Here is an 18964-nt window from a genome sequence, read left to right on the forward strand (position 1 = left end):
CTGCACTAAAAATCCAGAAACTAGAGCCTGGCACAGCAGGATTCATTCAATAACAATTCTCACTTTTCTGAGGAGCTGTATGCACCAAAATCAATTAGCATTTGCCACAAACGTAACATAGCAACAGTGGACAAGCCCTCATTTGATGTAAATCAGTACAGCTCTTCTGATTAAAAAAAAAAAACAAAACAAAACAAAAAACTTCACCAAATTTCATCAGCTGTAACTCTCACACAGCGCTTGTGAATAGCTCTATGTCTGGGGAAGTAAGGGTCATGAAATCCAAGTGCCAGGAACAGCAAGTGGTCAATTCAATCTGTTATCCTTTTTAGGACTTCCCAAACATTTGATTTCTCTTGTTTTCAGAAGGAAGAGAAACGGGTCTGAATAAAGGTGTTACACAGGAATGATGGGCAAAAACCATCCTGAAGCCACGAACTCAGATTACTTCAGCAGCCACAAAAACCCATTCATAAAATGATTTTTATTAAATTCTCTGCCGTATTCCACTGCTTTTAAACTTGAGCCCAACCACCAGCACGCTGTGTGAAGTACCACTTCCTGTTGTTTTGCTTTGTATTAATTACAGCACGATTAAAAGGGGAGTCTTCATTGCAATCAACTACCAGGTGTTTTAAAAACCATAACCAGAGCCTTGAGCACTTCTGAATGAAGTTGCCAGAGTTGCTGGTGCACACTGACCAGATTTATAAGTGTTTGTGCATTTAGGGACAAAAACCCTACCATGGGAGAACTTTTTTTTTTATGTTAAAGAAGGAGCAAAGCCCCCAGTGTTGGTGGTTGATGACCTTGATGGTTGATGGTTGGTCAACCTTGATGTTGGTGGTACAGCTGCCACAGTTGAGATAGAAACACCAGCAGATCATCTATTCTTGCTGTTGGAAGGTTTCAATCCACTAGTATGCTTCAAGGCTTGAAGAAAACTGACATAAAAGGCAGCAACAAAGAAAATAGCTTGACTATGCATATTGCCACATAAAGGAATGAATGGGCTAATTGAAATATTAATATTCACTGCATTGACTGTTGATTAAACAATGCAATTCCATGCGTATCAGCTGAGCTGCATTGAAGTTTAATTTTTTAATTTTTTTTTTTAACTTTTTTAATTTTTTTCTCCATAATTACCCTTATGCTTGGCTTCATCATGCAGCTCAGTTGGAAATTTCTGGCCTCAGTCCTCAATGGCTGCAATATCCTGAAGTGCAACTAACACTGTACAGCAGCCCATCACTGTTAACCTCAAAATCTAACAGAGATAGAGGAAGCAGAGAGTCTCCCACATCACCACAGCCACAAGCAAACTACACAAGTTTAACTGAGCTGGTAAATGCTGTCAAACTGCCCACACATTGTGTGCTTCTGCAGGAGCAGAGTCCTGTCAGCTGGGATAGCTCTATTCTGGACTGATCTTGGGAACTACTCAAGGGACCTGAATAAACCCAATGAAGTTTAATCAACTCTCTTTCTTTGCTGCTTTCACATAGTTTAACTGTTGCATCTCAGGTAGCTGTGAACACAAATAAAACTTCTCTCATCCAGCCATCAAGTTCACCTCAGCCACTTCAAGTACTACCAGATAATGATACTAAATTAATGATAATAATAATAGCAATAATCCTTTAGGCTGAGAAATGCCCAGTATGATTGGTGCTACTCTTCAAGTAACCAATCTCTCAGCAGATTTGAAGTCAACTGGGTAAAAGAACATTTAGGAATGTTGACTGCACCAATTGGATTCACAGTAGAGGTCCTGATTTTCCAAATGAGCACATTTTAAGCCTCCCCATCTCCAAATTCTAAATGTAGAGCTAGAAGTTTCAATAATCTCACACGGACACCCCAACTCACTGACATCTTTTCTCTGTAGGTACACCAAAGTGACATGTTTAAGAAACTACTGCACGTTGTGTATTAGCAAGTGAACCTTTAACCAACAGCAGTTGGCATGAGAGCAGATGTAACACCAGATGATCAAATACAAGCAAAAAGGCATTATTCCATGACTTCAGTGTAGCGACACCTCAGAATTCACTGTAGCTTTGGAATTCCCTGTGCTTAGCAGTAAATGTTCATTTCAAACTGTTTAGTACTGCTTCAAAGTGATAACAATAACTAACACCCATTGCTCTTCAATATGCATTTTTTTCCTCATTTTAAAATTATTTTTACATTTTGTAACCAATCACCTTCACACTGTGGGTTTTCTTCCTGCTTAAGCATACTGTGAGTCTTGCAGACAGCCAGGAAAGAAAACCTAGCAAAAAAAAAAACTGTTGTAAAAGCAACAGTTGAAGAACCTGTCTTGGTTTCAAGTATCATTTACATGGGCTAAGAACATCATACAGTGTATTATTCTGCTCTCTCTCTCTCACCCATGTTGACCACACACTGTTCAAGAGAAGCGTAACATCATACAATTTGTTCCACAGCTATGAAAGAATTAAGGCCTTTCTTGCTTTATAGGGAGCTAGAACAAGGAGAGTCATCTGGTGACTGTCAAAGCCATTAGCTTGCTAATCACTCACTCCTTCTAAAGGAGTGTTAAAGCTCAGCTGTCCCAGAATGAAAGCAGAGGGCAAAAACTTTCTCGACTGGAAAGCCAGGAGGCTTTAAACACTGCATTTAAAAAGAGAGGAGATGTACTTCTTAGCAGAAAAGCAACTCTTGTTGGAAGAGATTGAAGCAAAACCTCCCTGAAATCTACTGAATAAGCATAAAAGAGTCCTGCAGATGGGATACCTGCTCTGAAAGCAAAGAACAGTCTTCAGGTAACTATTGCTATGATCTTCAGTTTCTGCAGGGCCACAACTTTCCTAAGCTTTCCAGAAATACGGCTGGATGGGTTTAAAAGCTCTTTTTTTTTTAAAAAAAAAAAAAAAAAAAGCATGAATATACCTAGAGAGACTGATAAACTTCAAAAGCGTATCTTGGGATCTAGCACAGATAGACTGATAGGTCCTATTACCTGGAGAATAACAGCAGAAAAGGAATTGAAACACAAGGAATTGCTTCAGCAGGCCACAACTACAGAGCCTGGATACGAATCAGTGCCCAATTAACTTCAAAGCATGCTGGCCCCAACAAACACACTCAGTCCCACTTGTCAGCAGCAGCTCTAGCAAAGAAGAAACGCAGCAGTCACGCTGCCAGTTGCCCCACCACACAGATGACAAAGATCTTTACATTGGGTTTTCTACGCCACAAAAACCACTCCGGTGAGACTGGGGCTCCATCCTTAATAGTAATGGGAGGGCTCTGTAATGGAGGGGTCTTGATTGCCCTCAGCGCTACACAATGATACGCTCACATTCAGGTATGAATAACTCCAGCACTCTCAGTGTTATATCTTGATTATCCGCTTTTTCACAACTGTCCTCTACGTGTAATTTTCCAGCAGCTACTCCTAAAAGCACCTCCTAACACCACAGGGACGCTGCCTAACTGCTAAATCTGAAGATTTTGCAAGGCAGCAATATGCCTACTAAAGGAAAACAAAATGGCAAGCACACATGCATGATAGGATTATTTGATTCAATACAATATAAATTAGGTCAGACTCCTCTTTGGAGAATTCGATGTCAAGAACTAGGTGGTCCACTAAATTTCTATTCATTTGCTTTTGGGCTTGGGGAATTGCAAAGACTCAAGAAACTGATGTTCTTCTACTCACAAGAGTAATCACTATTTGCTGGGGAAAAAAAAAAGCTCTCAGTGTCTCATTGCAGCTGCTTGGCAATATCCAGAGACTTGAGCAAGCTTTGTATAAAGCAGCAGCTAATGAATCTTTGTATGTATATCTATATGTAATATGTATATAAGGAAAAAATATATGTGTATATAGGGAAAATTGTGTAACAGAGCTTTTGTGTACTTAGGTATTACACTGTCATATTTTTGTTACCTTGAAGAAAAGTAACAATTTATGGATCCTCATTGAGTGACGGGAGAAGCACTATCCATGGAAAGGATAAGGGATGACAGGCTGGAAGCTCTTCCCAAGCCTGCCCTGTGGCACTCCTCTTGTGCCAGAACACAGAACTTCTAAGACATGCAGAGGTTACCCTGCTTTCTGATTCCAAGGGCAACCTAACAAAACCTTCACACCTGTGAGGTGTTGGCACCAGACTGTGCCAGTGACTCTAAATAAATAGGAGGGGGAATGACTGTTTACATGTGTTGATAATGATAAGACAAGGGGGAATGGCTTTAAACTGAGACAGGGAAGGTTTAGGTTAGATATTAGGAGGAGGAAGTTTTTCTCTCAGAGGGTGGTGATGCACTGGAACAGGTTGTCCAAGGAGGCTGTGGATGCCCCATCCCTTGAGGCATTCAAGGCCAGGCTGGATGTGGCTCTGGGCAGCCTGGCCTGGTGGTTGGTGACCCTGCACATAGCAAGGGGTTGGAATGAGATGAGCATTGTGGTCCTTTTCAACCCAGGCCATTCTGTGATTCTATGACTAAGAGCAAGACACAACACCAGTCCTGCTGCAGATAGATCCATTGAGAACGTGCAGCTGAGTCTAAAGGGCTTGATAACCACATCCCCACAGCTGGGGAGATGATGCCTACAGCTCCCACACCTGCACAGGCACACAGCTGGTCATCCTGAGCACCAGCTTCATCCCAACACCTCCAAAAGTCACGCACAGATTAAAAGAAAGCCAACAGCTCTCTCTCTGCTTCCATCCTTCAGAACGGCACACATCTTGAGGCAAATCCCCTGCTTTTGTCTAGCTCACACTAATGGGTTTACTCACTTTTCCTCCGTTGGAACAATTTTGCTGCTTTTAGACAGAAACAGAAGATTGACTTGTGGATTAAATCCTAAATCAGGGCTGTGAAATATAATTCCACAGTGGCTAGACTGGGGCAAAACCTACTGTTATGTGCAAACTACAGGGTTGCACTTTCTCTATTTGTCAAGCCAAAGCATGCAAATGAAAATATTTAAATCTGATTAATTACTTGATTTAGAATATATGCCTTTCATTCTACTGTATCAAAATACTCATAATAAAACACTGCTGCTGGTGAAGTCAAGCACACCCTTACAAAAGCTGGCAAATTTGCAGAACAGCACTTGAGGTTTAGATTAGTAAAATCCTAATGAATATCTACTCTAATACCCATGTAATTGCATGGAATGCATTTGCAAGTGGTTCAATTAATAAAAAAGAAAAAAAGAAGAAAGCAAGAAGGAAAAAAGTCTGGAACAACTGAAGTCCAGACTGTTATTTTAGTGTCTGCTGGGGAGACCAAAGCAACAACTTGGAGTAATGAAGATCTTCACTCAACCCCAGGAAAGGAAGAATCACAGCAGACGCCTCCAGCTCTTTCCTACACCACAGTACACCTCAGCCTTGCACTCTGCATACCAAGGTCAGCATTTAATTACATCGTTTTTGTCGCAGACACCAAAAGTGTTTTCAGATTTTATCCAATGACTGCGTTATCAGAAACGCCCACCTTGTCCTGCAAACCACCTGAAACTGCACACATGAGGGCTGCTGTTGCTGCACTGCACAGCTTTACAGTTCTTTTTAAGAGATAGTACTCAGTATAACTCTGCCTTATTTCCCTACCTATAAAAAGAAGATAGCATAGGACCCATTTTATCCCACAAATCCTCTGTGCAGACCCACATGCTTTACAGGTAGAACTAGCACTGCAAGAATGAGGTCACAAAGGGTTGGTGGCAAGCACTGCTGAAATATCAGCTAGCACAGGACATCTGAGCCCAAGTCATAATGTATTTTTATTCCTAAGTAACTGGCTGATCAAATGTACTGTGATCCTGCAACTCTGATTAATTTTGCAGGAATGCTTGGGTAGTGTTTGTAAAAACCAAGTCATTACCTTGACTAAACATTGACTTGCACAGTTAACTTTAACCATCAAGACCTTGTCTAAATATTGACTGAGAAAGTTTATTTGAACTATAAAGTCTAGAAAATCTTGGTCTTCCTTCCTATATTTGCTATCACTTTGAAAAGTAAACACGGTTGTAAAAACAGAAGATCTCTCATCAAACCACTATTTAACCAAGTAGCTTGGCTGCTCCTAATTCAATGCAAACATCTTGCAGGACTGGAAATCCAAATTATTTAAAAGCAAAAAGGCCTGTCAGGACTAAGGATGAGAAGGAAAGTCAACCTTCCTGCATTGTGCTTGAAGCAAGAACCTCAGGTGGGCCTTACAAAAGGATTAGTAAGGAATCATGAGGTTCATGGCTTAAAATTGTTTCAGTATATACAGATAGAGGTCTTCCAATGCATACTCAATGGTGCTTTGCTCTCAGCACCAGGCTGTCCACCAGCACAGTGTGTTCATGCTGGTATCACTGCTTGGGGGGCCCTACAGCAGAGACCACAAGTCAACATCCTCCACTGTTGGCGTCACTTCATCATGCGAGGCCACGGGTCAAAGGACATACATGGGGTCTTTCACTGGCTGAACTAAAAATAATAACAAAAAAAAAAATCAATTTCAATCCTCCTAAGATGAAACCACTGATGTGTGCAGGCACTGAAGTCCCGAAGGTAATCCTACAAGAAAACAAGATGGTGTCCTCCATCACTGTGCTGAGATACTGTTAAAGTGCAGCAAAATCTCCTATGAGGCACAGCCCAAGAGCAGCATCTATATCAAACCCCACAAGCCATAAATCTGAACTTGCAGACCAAAGTGAATGGGATGTTAGAAGACCTAATGAACAAAGTGAGAATGACAAAGGGGCAGGGAACGGTGTGGTCGGGATGGAAATAAACAACAGCCATGAACCCAGCACTAATTCTACCTACAGCTCCATTCCAAGAGTTGGAAAGTGCCCTTTAGCTTAATGCCATCACTCCTTTATACGCCAGCTTGATGAAAATCAGCTGAGGAGCGAATAGAAAAGATAAAAATCCCAGAGCAAAGTGGGAACGTTGAACTCACTGGTGAAAACTCCCATCGTTTCTGAGTGGAGCGGAGAGGAACAGATTGATACCGGCGCTGTGGGGGGTGGGGGTGGAGAAGGGAAGAACAATAAACAATACCACGGACCACAGTTTGCACAGTGCTGCATCTCGCAACGGAAACATACTGTGAGACAGCTTGCGGGACAAGCTCCATCAGCGATAAGTAATTTTTATTCCGTTTGAGTGGTTGAAAACAATAAACATGATTAAGTGATTCAGACGTGCATTCAGAACGCAGACAAAACGGCAAAGAGTTCCAAGGACTCCGCTTTCACAACTACTTCGGGGAAAGACCTCAACGCTAACTTCGCTTGGAGCCGCACAACGCAACACAAGTTGGCACTGGAATTAAAAGCATCCCATCACCTGCGAAAGGGGAATGGGGGGGGAAGCTTTGTCGGGTGCTCCCCACCGCACTGCTGGGCCATTCCTTCGGTATTTAGGATGGAAAAGACCATCACGGACAGCACCCACGGGGGAGGCGGCCCCTCAGCTCCCCGTGCCCGTGGGGGCTGTCCCGGCTCCGCAGCCGTCTGCTCGCAGGTTAAAGCCGTTCGTGCTCCCTTGCCCCGGGAGCTGAACGGGTGGTTCTGGGGAGGGTCCGGGGCAGCGGACCCTCAGCTCCCGGCGCCATTTCCCCTCCGCTCCTCAGCGCGGCGTCTCCCACCCCGACTGCGCCTTCACGGGGAGAGCAGCGACGGCGCAGCCTGACCGCCGCGGCGCGGAGCCGTGCCCGGTGCCCGGGGCGCTGACAGCCCGCGGGGCCGGGGCGAAGCCGGCAGCGGAACGAGATCGGCGCTCCCAGCTGGGGGGCGGCAGCGACCCGCGGAGCGGCCCCGGCCCGGGGTGGGGGGAGCGGCAGCGAAGTGGGGAACCCCGCACAGCATACAGCACCGCAGCGCAGAGCGTCCGGGGCTGGAGGGGCTGAACGCAGCCGCTTCTGCCCCTGGGACTCGGGGGAAACCCGCAAGTTGCCGCGACTTGTAGAGATTTCAGCCCCTTTCCTCCTCCGAGCGGCGAAAAAAACTTCCACCGGAGAGCCCCTGCCTTTCCCCGGCAGGGAACGGGTCCCTCCGGCTGCGCTCGCCCCCGAGGACGACACCCTCCCCCCACCCCCGGCATCCGCGCTGAGAGCCGCTTCCTCACCTGCCCCAGCGAGCCCTCTCCTCCGCGCATTCCTCTGCTCCCCATCGTGGGCGCAGCAGCTGCTGTTATTCCTTAGGATACACATGGCTCGTCCATGCTGGGAGAGCCGCCTTCCCGCGCCGCCTGCCCTCTCCGGCCCCGCCAGTGCGGCGCTGAGGCCAGAGGGAGGGGATAGGGAGGCGTGCGGCGGAGGAAGGCTGCTGCCGGGGGTCGGTCTCCTCCTCCTCCTCCCCCCTCCCCCTCGCAGGGCTGGGGACGGGGGGCGGCCCCTGCCCACGCGTGGAACCCGGCCCTCCCTCGGGGCTCCGCGGCCGCGCTGCCCCCGGCCGTGGGGTTCGCTGCTGGGAGGGGTCCGCAGGCCCCGCTGTCACCCCGCTGCCAGCGTGGTGTTTTTCTCATGGCTTCTCTCAGTCACCCGTGAAAATTTAATGAGGCATTTAAGGCCGTTACCTTCAGAGTCAATGGAGGAAGCATATTTAGCCTAACGCACTTGCTGCCGAGCCAGTAGGTCTATTGCAGGCGGATCAGAAGTCAGAGTGAGACACTCCTTTCAACACAAAATTCACGACCCATTAAACTTATTCTGTGATAACAGCTTCTTTACAAACGGAGACCATAGAAAACGGAGGCTGTCATGCACTTCCTGAAAGGATTTACATACAGAAGAGAACTACATTGGTGAGGTTATTGCTATTTCACTAGTATTATCTCCAGTCGAGGCATAAAAGCAGCTCAGCTCCAGCTAACTGAGGTAAATTACTGAAAGAAAAGCTTTTTGGAGCCGCCAGATCAATGTGATTCACCTCCAGGACCTGAGTGTGGAGATGGCTCCAACCTCATTGAAAGGTACCAGCAAGATATCATGCTAAGTACACCACTACTGCTCCTTGACACAGCCATCAGGTGTTCAAGGCCAGGTTGGATGGGGCCCTGGGCAGCCTGGTCTGGTATTAAATGTGAAGGTTGGCGGCCCTGCCTGTGGTGGGGGGGTTGGAACTTCATGATCCTTGGGATCCCTTCCAACCCAAGCCATTCTATGATTATGATCAGCCAGTGATCAGCAGGATGCTCACCAGGCAGAAAGATGCTCACGGGCTGTCTTATATGCTCATAGAGGCATGTGGTGGAGTGGAGACTTCTACTATAGAACCATTCTCTTCAATTCCATTCATCAAAGAAATGAAAGATGAGCTTATCAATGGAACCCCCTTATTCTAATGTGGGTTTAAACAACCTAAGTCCCTGTAGTAAAATGACTGCAGCAATGTTTTCCACTGGAGTGAATTTTGTCATCTCAAAGAGACAAGAGACTGAAGAAAAAAGTCAACAAACAGAGGACACTTTTCCATTAGGAAATAACAGCATCCCCTAGATGACATTCGGCCATGCTTGTCTGTAAGCATTAAGCCAGACAAAATGTTTCTGAACTTCAATTCTCAAAAGACACATTTGGTGTTGGGAAAACAATCACTGAGCTGCTCTACACCCTTGCTTGTTGCACTATAAAATGAAGTTGCATTTTCCATGCTGCTGACCTCCCTGATGTCCTGCTTTTTAGAGGAAGGGTGCTGGCTGTTGGTGAACAAGAGAAGGGACTTGCAGTAAGCATAGACTCCATTCCCATGCTGGAAATTTATGGATGCAAGTCACACTTGGTAACAATATTTTTTAAATATAAAATAACGTACTTGCTCACAGCTTGTAATATGAATGCAAATGAACTTGTAATTATACCATGCAATTTCCCGCTTGAAAGAAAAAAAAAAGAAAAAAAAAAAAAGGAAAAAACCTGAAAAACTATGAAAGTAAAACAGACCTGAAAAGGAATATGAACTGCATTCTTCATTGAGTTCCTCCATTATGCAGGAGTTGCCATAAGCAATTGATGTAAAATAGTTTTGGGCCACAACTTCGCAACACAGTTTCTCACATTGGAACACTTATATGGTCAGTTCTTCCTCTCTGCTGAAAAAAACAAAACAAAACAAAACAAAAAACAAACAAACAAACAAACAAAAAAACCATGACCAAGAGCAAGAAATGTGGTGTGGAGATTTCCACAGACTTCTTCTGTTTTGTCTGTGAAGCTTGCTTAAACACAACATTCCTGTGTTCTCCTGTCTGATGAGGTACTGCTCTACCATCACAAACAGAGGCATAAAACACCGACTGTAGGCTGAACACATCATTTTTGGGAACCACTGAGTAGCTACAGATAGGAACAAAGGTAAGTGGATCTCTTAAGCTATTTTCCAGTAAGGACCTCAGCAGCACTCAGTCCGCTAACACTTATGAAAGGAAAGCAGCATCACCTTCTCAGCTCTTGATGAGATTTGAGCTAACAGGATCATAAGCTAGCTGAGGGTCCCAGTACTTGCTAGTGGAGACAGCGAGGAGTTCAAAGATACAAACAACAGCAGTGAGCATATTATTCAAAGAAATACCTCAAGATACCCCTAAAATTCCCACTACTGATCCCCACACATGTGTATTCGAAGTAATTTGTTTTATTACCCCATTTACAGTAAGATCTGCAGTTGCTAGTAAACTGCAGTAAGGAGTACTGCACTAGGCAAGAACATCTGCCTGCTGATGAGGGGAGTCACAAGGGAACTTCCTAATGCAGTTTTCTCACCCCCTAAAAAGAGGGTACTCACAACACTTCTTGCTCTCACCTCACATGTTGATTAATCAACACCACACAAGCTGAGAATGGAGCTGGTTTCCATTCAGAGCAATCTCAAACAAGGAGCATTTGGTGAAAGATAGTTTCCCTTCCTAAAATCTGCTCCACTTATCATAGAATCATAGAATGGCCTGAGTTGAAAAGGACCACAACGGTCATCAAGTTCAACCCCCCTGTTATGTGCAGGGTAGCCAACCACCAGACCAGGCTGCCCAGAGCCACATCCAGCCTGGCCTTGAATTAAATTTTGTGCAAATTGTAAGCGTTCTGCTGGGCAGGGAGAAAGTTTTCTTTTATTTAATCCACTGCGTTTCGTCCAGATGCAAGCCTGTGTGTTTATCATGTGAAATGTGAAGGCAGGGTCCACACCATAAAACTAACATCAGCCTGCATAATTGGTAAATCAGTAAGCCATAAAACCTGTGAGGTTACTGTCAGCGCGTGTGTGTAATAGCCATTAGTATTAATGAGAATTGGGCATTCTCTGAGACAGAAAATGGGGGGTTATTTTCATTAAACTAATTCATGTATCTTGAGTTGTGATTACAAAGGGCTAGCGAACAATATGACAAGTAGGTTTGGGGAGATGTTAGTTAAAGAGCTGTAGGTCACACTTGCAAAGAATTCAGGAACAAAAGATATTTGTTGCACTTTACCAAGTGCAATTCTTGCAGTGAGTTTTGAAATATCTGATGAGAATCTGCCATGGTTTCTGTCGTTAACGTCTCATTAAGACACAGAACAGTGTGCAGACCGTCTCCTGTCAACTGAGTTTTCAACATGACAGCTTCCTCATAGAACCACTCTTTGCTTTTACTGATACATATTGTAGCCCACAGCAGGATCATCTGATGGCTCTGGAGATACTCCATGTGAATAGCTGCTGACACAATAGTGCTTCCAGTTTTTGATGAGTTCCTCTTAAGCAATTAGGCAGTGACGGCAAATAATACCTGCTGCATTATCAGTAGTAATGGTAGTTACCAGTAGTCATGTAGCCCCTCATACCATTGTAGTCACACAGTTAGTTCCTTAGCCATTTAGGAGAATTAGTCGTGATTTGGTATTCATCCTGTATTTTATCAAATGGAAGGAAACACAGTTCTCTATTGCAGCTCTCTCATTCCATGAAAGAACTCCTGGAAGGGATATTTTCTTAAAGATACTTACTAGGCTAATGGGTCACTGAAAAGAGTACATTGCTGAATGCTGCTCTTGCCCTTCAAAAAGATCTATGCAGAAAAATGGCAGTGCTGCTTCATAGAAAATAAGAAGCCCTCTATCTTCTGGTAGTGAGGTTTTTCATATTGGAGAGTGGTGATGATAATTCCTGACCATACAGTGCAATTCAGTGAAACAGATGTATGATTCTGAAAAGCCACAGACGTCTGTTAAAAGCCAGCACATGAACATACTGCAAATGAAATTTAAGTCTGGAAAGAGCCAGACACCCACCACTGGTTTCTGAAGATGGAACTCTGTACGTTCCTACTGCGTCATGGGCTGGTCATTGAAGGAGTTCTTCCTGTCATACTAATCAACAAAGCTTGCATGATCATGTAGTTAGACATGCCAAAAGTTTTCAAGGACCTGGTTCAGATTCCAGCCCTGTGTGACCCTGGGTAAGTCAACCTGAGTTTTTTCTCTGTCAATCTCTACCACGCTATATACCATATCTATATATGGTATATCTATATCCACGCTATATACCATACTATAAGACTTTCTCCACTTTTTTTTTTTTTTTTTTAGAAAGACTACAGAGACTGAAAAGGACATACAACATGACATACATGCTAACCACTGCTATAGATGTGACTTTTTGAGATAGAAAAATAGGAAAAAGTTTTTTACATTATATCTGCTAGTTCCTGTCGTTCTCCACCACATATTCAAAACCCCATGAAGATTCCCCTTGAAAATATTTCAAGGGAAAATGGTTTTAAGTTGAAGGAAGGAAGATTTAGGTCGGATGTCAGGGGGAAGTTCTTTATAATGAGTGGTGAGGTGCTGGAACAGTTGCCCAGAGTGATTGTGGATGCCCCGTCCATCCCTGGAGGTGTTCAAGGCCAGGTTGGATGAGGCTCTGGGCAGCCTGGTTTGGTATTAAATGTGGAGGTTGCTGGACCTGCCTGTGGGTTGAAGCTTCGTGATCCTTGAGGCCCCTTCCAACCCAAGTCATTCTGTAATTCATGTGATTCTATGAAAACACTGCTGAAATCTCCATAATGAAACCTCCTTCCTCAATTGCAAATGAACTGCTCCAACATACAGCTTACAACTATCCCTCTAAAATCAGCCTTCAAGCAAAGGGCAGTAAGTGGATGTCTACCTTGCCAAATCATGGAATTTGTGAAGGCACAGCAGATTAAGAAGCATACTATTGCCCAGATGCCCATGAAAGAGCCAGCGATTCTTCAAGTACAGAGATCGACTTCTTCACATATCCAAACTGCTTCATATTTCAAATCCTCTTTGGCAAGGTGCATTTCCCTTCACAGCCAATTAACTGCAAACTAATTTAGAATGGGTTTGCTTTTGCAAACATAGTGTCAGATTCCAACAGAGAGCTTGTCGCTAAGAACATGATATACGCATGCATTCCGAGTTTGCATTGTTCTGTCATCCCCTCCAGACATCACTGATGATCCACACAGAGAAACCTCTGAATTTAATCTCCTTTCTAGGAAAAGTTCAGGGATGAAGAAAAATTTCAGCATCCTTTATCTACTGAAAGCCCACGTGTTCTGTATTACTGCAGAAAGCACTAACAATAGTTTAATACGTGTAAACTGACAGTAAAGGATATCTACTGTGGAAAATCTGTACCTCCTATGGAAAATATATCTACCCATGAGAAATGCAGACGAGCTGTTTTAAAAAAAACTTTGAAATTTGGCTTTATTCAGAATTAGAGAGTAAAAGGGGCAGAGGGGTGGCAGCTTTGAAGATCTGTTTGAAATTCTCACCTACACTTTTTTTTCCCTTTTGTGTTGCTGTGTACATTTAGCTGCATTGCTTAAGATTTATTTTTTGCTTTATATAAAATTGAAACAAAAGGGAAGGTAGGAAGTGAGCAACTTTACTAACTTGTGACATCTTTCCCTTCCCCGCCAAGTAAATTTCCAGTAGCTGTGATACACATCTTGTAAAGATGTCTGTTTTCTGTAGAGGAGTGAGGAGTCCATGCACATCACTCAGTGGCAGAGAGAACCTTGGATGCCTACCATTTCCCTTTGCAGTTTCCCCCTCCCTGACATCCATTTGGGCAGCAAGGGAATGTGGAAAGGATCCACAACATGCTGTTGAGATCTTCATCACAGCACACAGGCACAGCTTGATCTCTGCCCCTGAGGGCCCTGTGATGAAAGTGTGCTCAAATACCTTGCACAGCCTACAGACAACACAAATATGTATTTCCAGGTGTCTGGGATGGATGGGGCTCTGGGCAGCCTGATCTAGTAATAGATATGGAGGTTGGTGGCCCTGCCTGCAGCAGGGGGGTTGGAGCTTGATGATCTTTGAGGTCCCTTCCACCCCAAGCCATTCTATGATTCTATATAGCCTACTTGAACAACCACTTAAACTCCCTGAATTTGAGCAATACTGAAACTTCTTCTATCTAAGCATACATTTATCTTCATCATTTCTTTATTTTCAGATGTTAGCTTTACAGTCAATACCTTCAGTCTTCGAGTTTCCTAGAGATCTTGGCTGTTGTCATGTTCTGAGAATTTGACAGCAAAAGATTTACCTACCATTGTAAAAATCTTTTCTTTTTTGTTAGAAAGAGACAGACAAACATGATGTTTAGGGCTGCGTCCCCCTCAATTTCTGCCAAAATAACAGCTATTCAAAAGACAGCAATTGTGTGCAGTGAATGTCCTCAACAAGTACGGTTGCTTTTCATTTCCTCCTATGTCACATTACATTTTCCTCTTTATATTTTCCTTTAAATATTTAGACAGAGCAGAGAGTTTTAAACGTGTCATTGACACAAATAAATGTTTAAGCAGTCGTTCTACCCTGGGTTCAGCTCTTGTCAGATCTGATAAGTTAAATATCGCTGGATCTGGTCAGTAATTGGATGGAAGACCTCTGAGGAAAACTCGAGTGCTGAGGTAAGAGGCACTAGTTGTTCAATAGGTATTTTTCTTAACCTCAGACTCATCCAGAAAAATGCCCTCAGTGTGGTATTCTGAGCACCAGCTGAACAAGGCATCTTCAAATAAGATTTAATGTGCTATTTCTGTTTGGTGCTGGAAAAGATTCCTAACAATTTCCTTTGAAAGCTGCTTCACCCGTTTCCAAGTCAGCTGAACCCACTACTACAAACAACTACCTTAGAAACTATGAAATCGATCCTTAATCAATTACCTTTTAAGAATAAAACACCTAGAAATCTATTGTTTCAGTAGGAACTGGTACATTTATTTGCTTTTACTGCCTACATTTCTGACTTCTCCTTTTAGCCTCTCACTACATTCTGAGCATCCAGCTCCGCTCCTGAGTACCAAATCATGGACATCTCCTCTGAACCAACACTGGCACTTCAAAACGCAGATGTATTCCCTCTTTCGCTAATTATAGACTGCCTGGCCATGGCTCCTTCATGCTGAGCAGCAGTGGGACTGAGTCCATGGGGCCATCCTCACACCCCACTGGCCCTGCAGGCTCCAGGCTGTGTTGCATCCAAGGAACTAAGGGACGTAAGGCTGCTTCACCAACAACCAGAGGACACAGCTGTTACCAACCAGCAGGGCTAACGCCTGCAGTTCAAATACAAGATCTCTTGTCGTCTGGTACCCCTGCAACACACTGAGGAGTTAACGCAAAGGTAAAAAGTAGTCCCTGGGATGTCAGTTTGCTCTTTATCTAGAAAAGGCTGCACCCTGGGGCTCCACATCCCCAGCCACTGCACAGTACAGGCTTGCAAAAGGTCTGCAGCACGCCAGGGCTCATCCCAATATATTTGCCTAAGGTGATGTTTTCATATGCATTTCAAAACTTGACAAATCATGTTTTCTGACGTTTGGCATTCATATTTTTTTTTCCTCTTCAGGCTTTTCAGGTAGAAATATAAATTACAAGTGCCAGCTTAGCAACTCAGAGCGATAATAAAAACCTTAAAATTACAATTGAAGTGAAGGATATTTGAAGCATTTAGATTTTATAATGAATTTATAGATGTCAGCTAGATCAGGGCTTCATTTCTAAAGAGGTTTTTACTGTTTACCTCAAAATACAACCCTGCACTTAAAACAGATTATAACTTTAGCTTGAGAAAAAACACAGGTTTAACAACTCACCCTAAATGCACAGTATTTATTGGTATCAGAAAACTGTTCAGTGGCACAGTTTATGTTCCTAAATGCCTACCTTACTTTTATTTCCGACTATTCTTATTTACATTCAATAGGAAATTATGATAGAGCCAAGACAGAACCTATACCTCTCAGTTTTAAAGTCTTCTTCATCCACTGATACAGAAATATGACATTTTAAAAGATCATTAACAAGTAGGATTTAAAAAGACCTATGCTTAAGGCTCAGTTTGTGACCATGCAGCATATACAGAGAAGGGGCCACAATTTTTCAGATTTATCATTTCTCTGGCATTTCTGTAGCAAAGCAGACTTTAAGGTGGTATATGTCCATATCAGAGCAACATTCAACAAGTCAGAAAATACCATGGCACCTTTTATACTTGATCTGAGGGTCAAATTCCAACTTTAGATGCTAAGGAGGTACTCTTGTAACTTTTGGAAGGCTTATTTTTACACATATTGTGCACCAAGATTTGAATCTGTGTGCCAACCTCTAGCAAAAGTGACAGAAACAGCAGCATTGGTAATCAGATAAGCTACACTGAATCACAGATATGAAAAGAATGAGAAGAAATGCGAGTTAGTGTTAAATCAAATAACCCATTCCTTCCTGATTCCTTCATTTCTCATGTATATCTTCCTATACAGTGGAGTTTATTTCCTCAACTTAAATTTGAACAAACTCACCAAGATGTATGTCAGCTTTCAGAGCAGATTATAATCCATGTTGTTTAATAAGCAAGGCTTTTGAGCTTGTAACATGTTCGTTCTGGACTTTGAATACATTGCAGATGTGGTCTTTTGCAAGGAAGAAAATCTTTCCAAATTTGATTAAACGGATAATGGATTACTAAAAATCTATAGCATTCAACTGAATAGTTTGTCTGCTGAAATAGAAGTGTTTGGGACTGAGAAATGTCAATAAATAATACAGCTCAGGAGTGGGTGGAAGCTAGACTAGATCCATCTGCTCTGTTGATGAGGAAGAAAGAGCTGTAAAACTCACAGCATGACCAGGAACACATATGCAAGGGTGCATACTGGATGAGAGAAGGGAAGCATTCAGCTTCCTCAGCCTCGTGCCCTTCTGCTAACTTCAGATCTGTAGTCTCGTATGCTCCAGTCCTGCGTGTTGTTGTCTGCATATATGTGCAATATGGAATTTCCCAGGAGGGCACAACAATGACTTGGGTTGGAGAAAGTTAAGCTCATGAGAAAATACGCTGAAATTAAACTGTACCAGTAAACAGAAGTTGCTAATATTTTCATCCAAGTAGCCATAAATCCATCTTCCCACTTTTCCTACTCTATTAACATCTCCTTTTTCTAATCCATGGGGATTTTTGCTGACACAGCTACTCATTGCTTGGCCTCCAGGATAGCCAGGAAATTGAACACACTCTCTGTGGAACTCTAATTCGCTACACTTTTAGAAGATCATTTTGCGTTGATTCAGGGAGCAAGTGCTTTGTATGTGATTTGATGAACCATCAATCATTTTAGATACTATTCAAACTCACCAACAGATTTCAAAATAAAACAAAATCTACCCTTCATCACATGCACAACAGGATATAACAGATGTCACAGGCAAACCAAGCAATGGTAGTTTTCACGGTTGAATTCAACCATTACTTCTTGCTCCATTCTGTGAACTCTGCCATAACACCCAATAAGTTGAAAGAGAGACCTACCCCAGGAGCCCAGAGTAAAATTTATAAACAGTGACTAGTGATGCACAAGCCAGAAAAGCATCCGAATATGCACCTTCCATATTAAAACCCACTCAAGATTTAGGATGTATCAAATCTTGAACTCCATGAATGCACTATGTCCTGCAGGAGCAAGGAAGGAGGAACACTGCTGCAGAATGAACAAAAATCTGGCTCTTCTGGGAAGAGCAAAGAGTATTGTGCCCACATTGTAAAGTATAAATTCAACTCTCATCAGTAATACTTCCAGGCAAGAATGGTATCCTGTTGGTACTTCCATCACTGCCCACTGCATCGTAAAAAACAACCACGTTTGTCAGCACCTTCCAAAGCCCCCTCTAGATGAAAAGCCCAATGAAGATCCTTTTCTTCGGCTCATTGCACAGGCGTTGTACGTGGTTTTTCTATGTAATTTTCTCCTGCAATATGTACTCAAGGTTAAAACACTGTCCTTTCTCCTTGGTGATATCTGTCACTGAACTATCAAAGCATACACGTTAGAGGACTTGGCAAGTAGACAGTCAAGCGATGCAAAGATGGGCCTTTGATGCCCATGATGACCTTAGTGCATTCCCTTTAAACATCATAAGCAAGGGAATGAAAGCCACTTTTCTTTTCAATTTGGGGGAGGGAGTGTTAAGCAGCTATTTGGGTATGGTAGCCTCCACATTTATTGCAATTATTATAGTACCTTAGAGGCTTCAGCTGGGACCGGAATCCCTTTACGATGAGCAGTGAATGACATAAAGCAAGAGGAGAGCCTTGTGTCAAAAAAGCAAAAATGAAACACAGACAGAAAACACAGTAAGAAAACATCTTTCTCCCTGTCCCTACAATAAGAAGCTTCGGGGCTTTGAGAATAATTGAACTTTCCCATGGAATCACTGGGAAATCTATGCAAAGCCAAGCAGGAAGGACACAGGCCTCTGACTATGCAGGTATGATGCCTTCAGTTCAGAACGACTCCTCTACGGTGCATTGCTCCTCCTCCAGACACTGCAGCTCTTTGGCATTGCAAACAGCCTTTGAAGGGACCTTGCAGACCAGTTAATCAGCATTCACTAAGCTAATTGCGTACACATGCCCTTCTGGAAAAATGGCACTTTGTTA

At 43.2% G+C, this 18964-nt stretch overlaps 1 protein-coding gene across 24 annotated transcripts in view; it reads right to left on the reverse strand.

Annotated features, from left to right (window-relative positions):
• Positions 1 to 18964, reverse strand: part of DAB1 (DAB1, reelin adaptor protein) — a 372324-nt gene that overhangs the window by 117135 nt on the left and 236225 nt on the right. For 4 of the 24 annotated variants that reach the window (XM_040704458.2, XM_040704453.2, XM_046944200.1 and 1 more), the window contains exons 3-4: positions 9946 to 10094; positions 8580 to 8772 (exon numbers count right to left, since the gene is read on the reverse strand). The exons of 14 other annotated variants lie outside the window; for them this stretch is intronic. Coding sequence is in view for 3 of the 10 variants with exons in the window: in XM_046944210.1 (XP_046800166.1) it covers positions 8130 to 8214 (85 nt within the window). In the remaining 7 variants the exon portion in view is untranslated. Of the gene's footprint in view, positions 1 to 8129; positions 8281 to 8579; positions 8773 to 9945; positions 10095 to 18964 lie in introns of those variants that run through there. 6 more of the 24 variants (XM_046944210.1, XM_015290938.4, XM_015290918.4 and 3 more) reach the window with 2 other exon arrangements.

Source organism: Gallus gallus, chromosome 8 (assembly GCF_016699485.2).
Source record: "Gallus gallus isolate bGalGal1 chromosome 8, bGalGal1.mat.broiler.GRCg7b, whole genome shotgun sequence".
In the NCBI taxonomy this organism is placed as follows: Eukaryota; Metazoa; Chordata; class Aves; order Galliformes; family Phasianidae; genus Gallus; species Gallus gallus.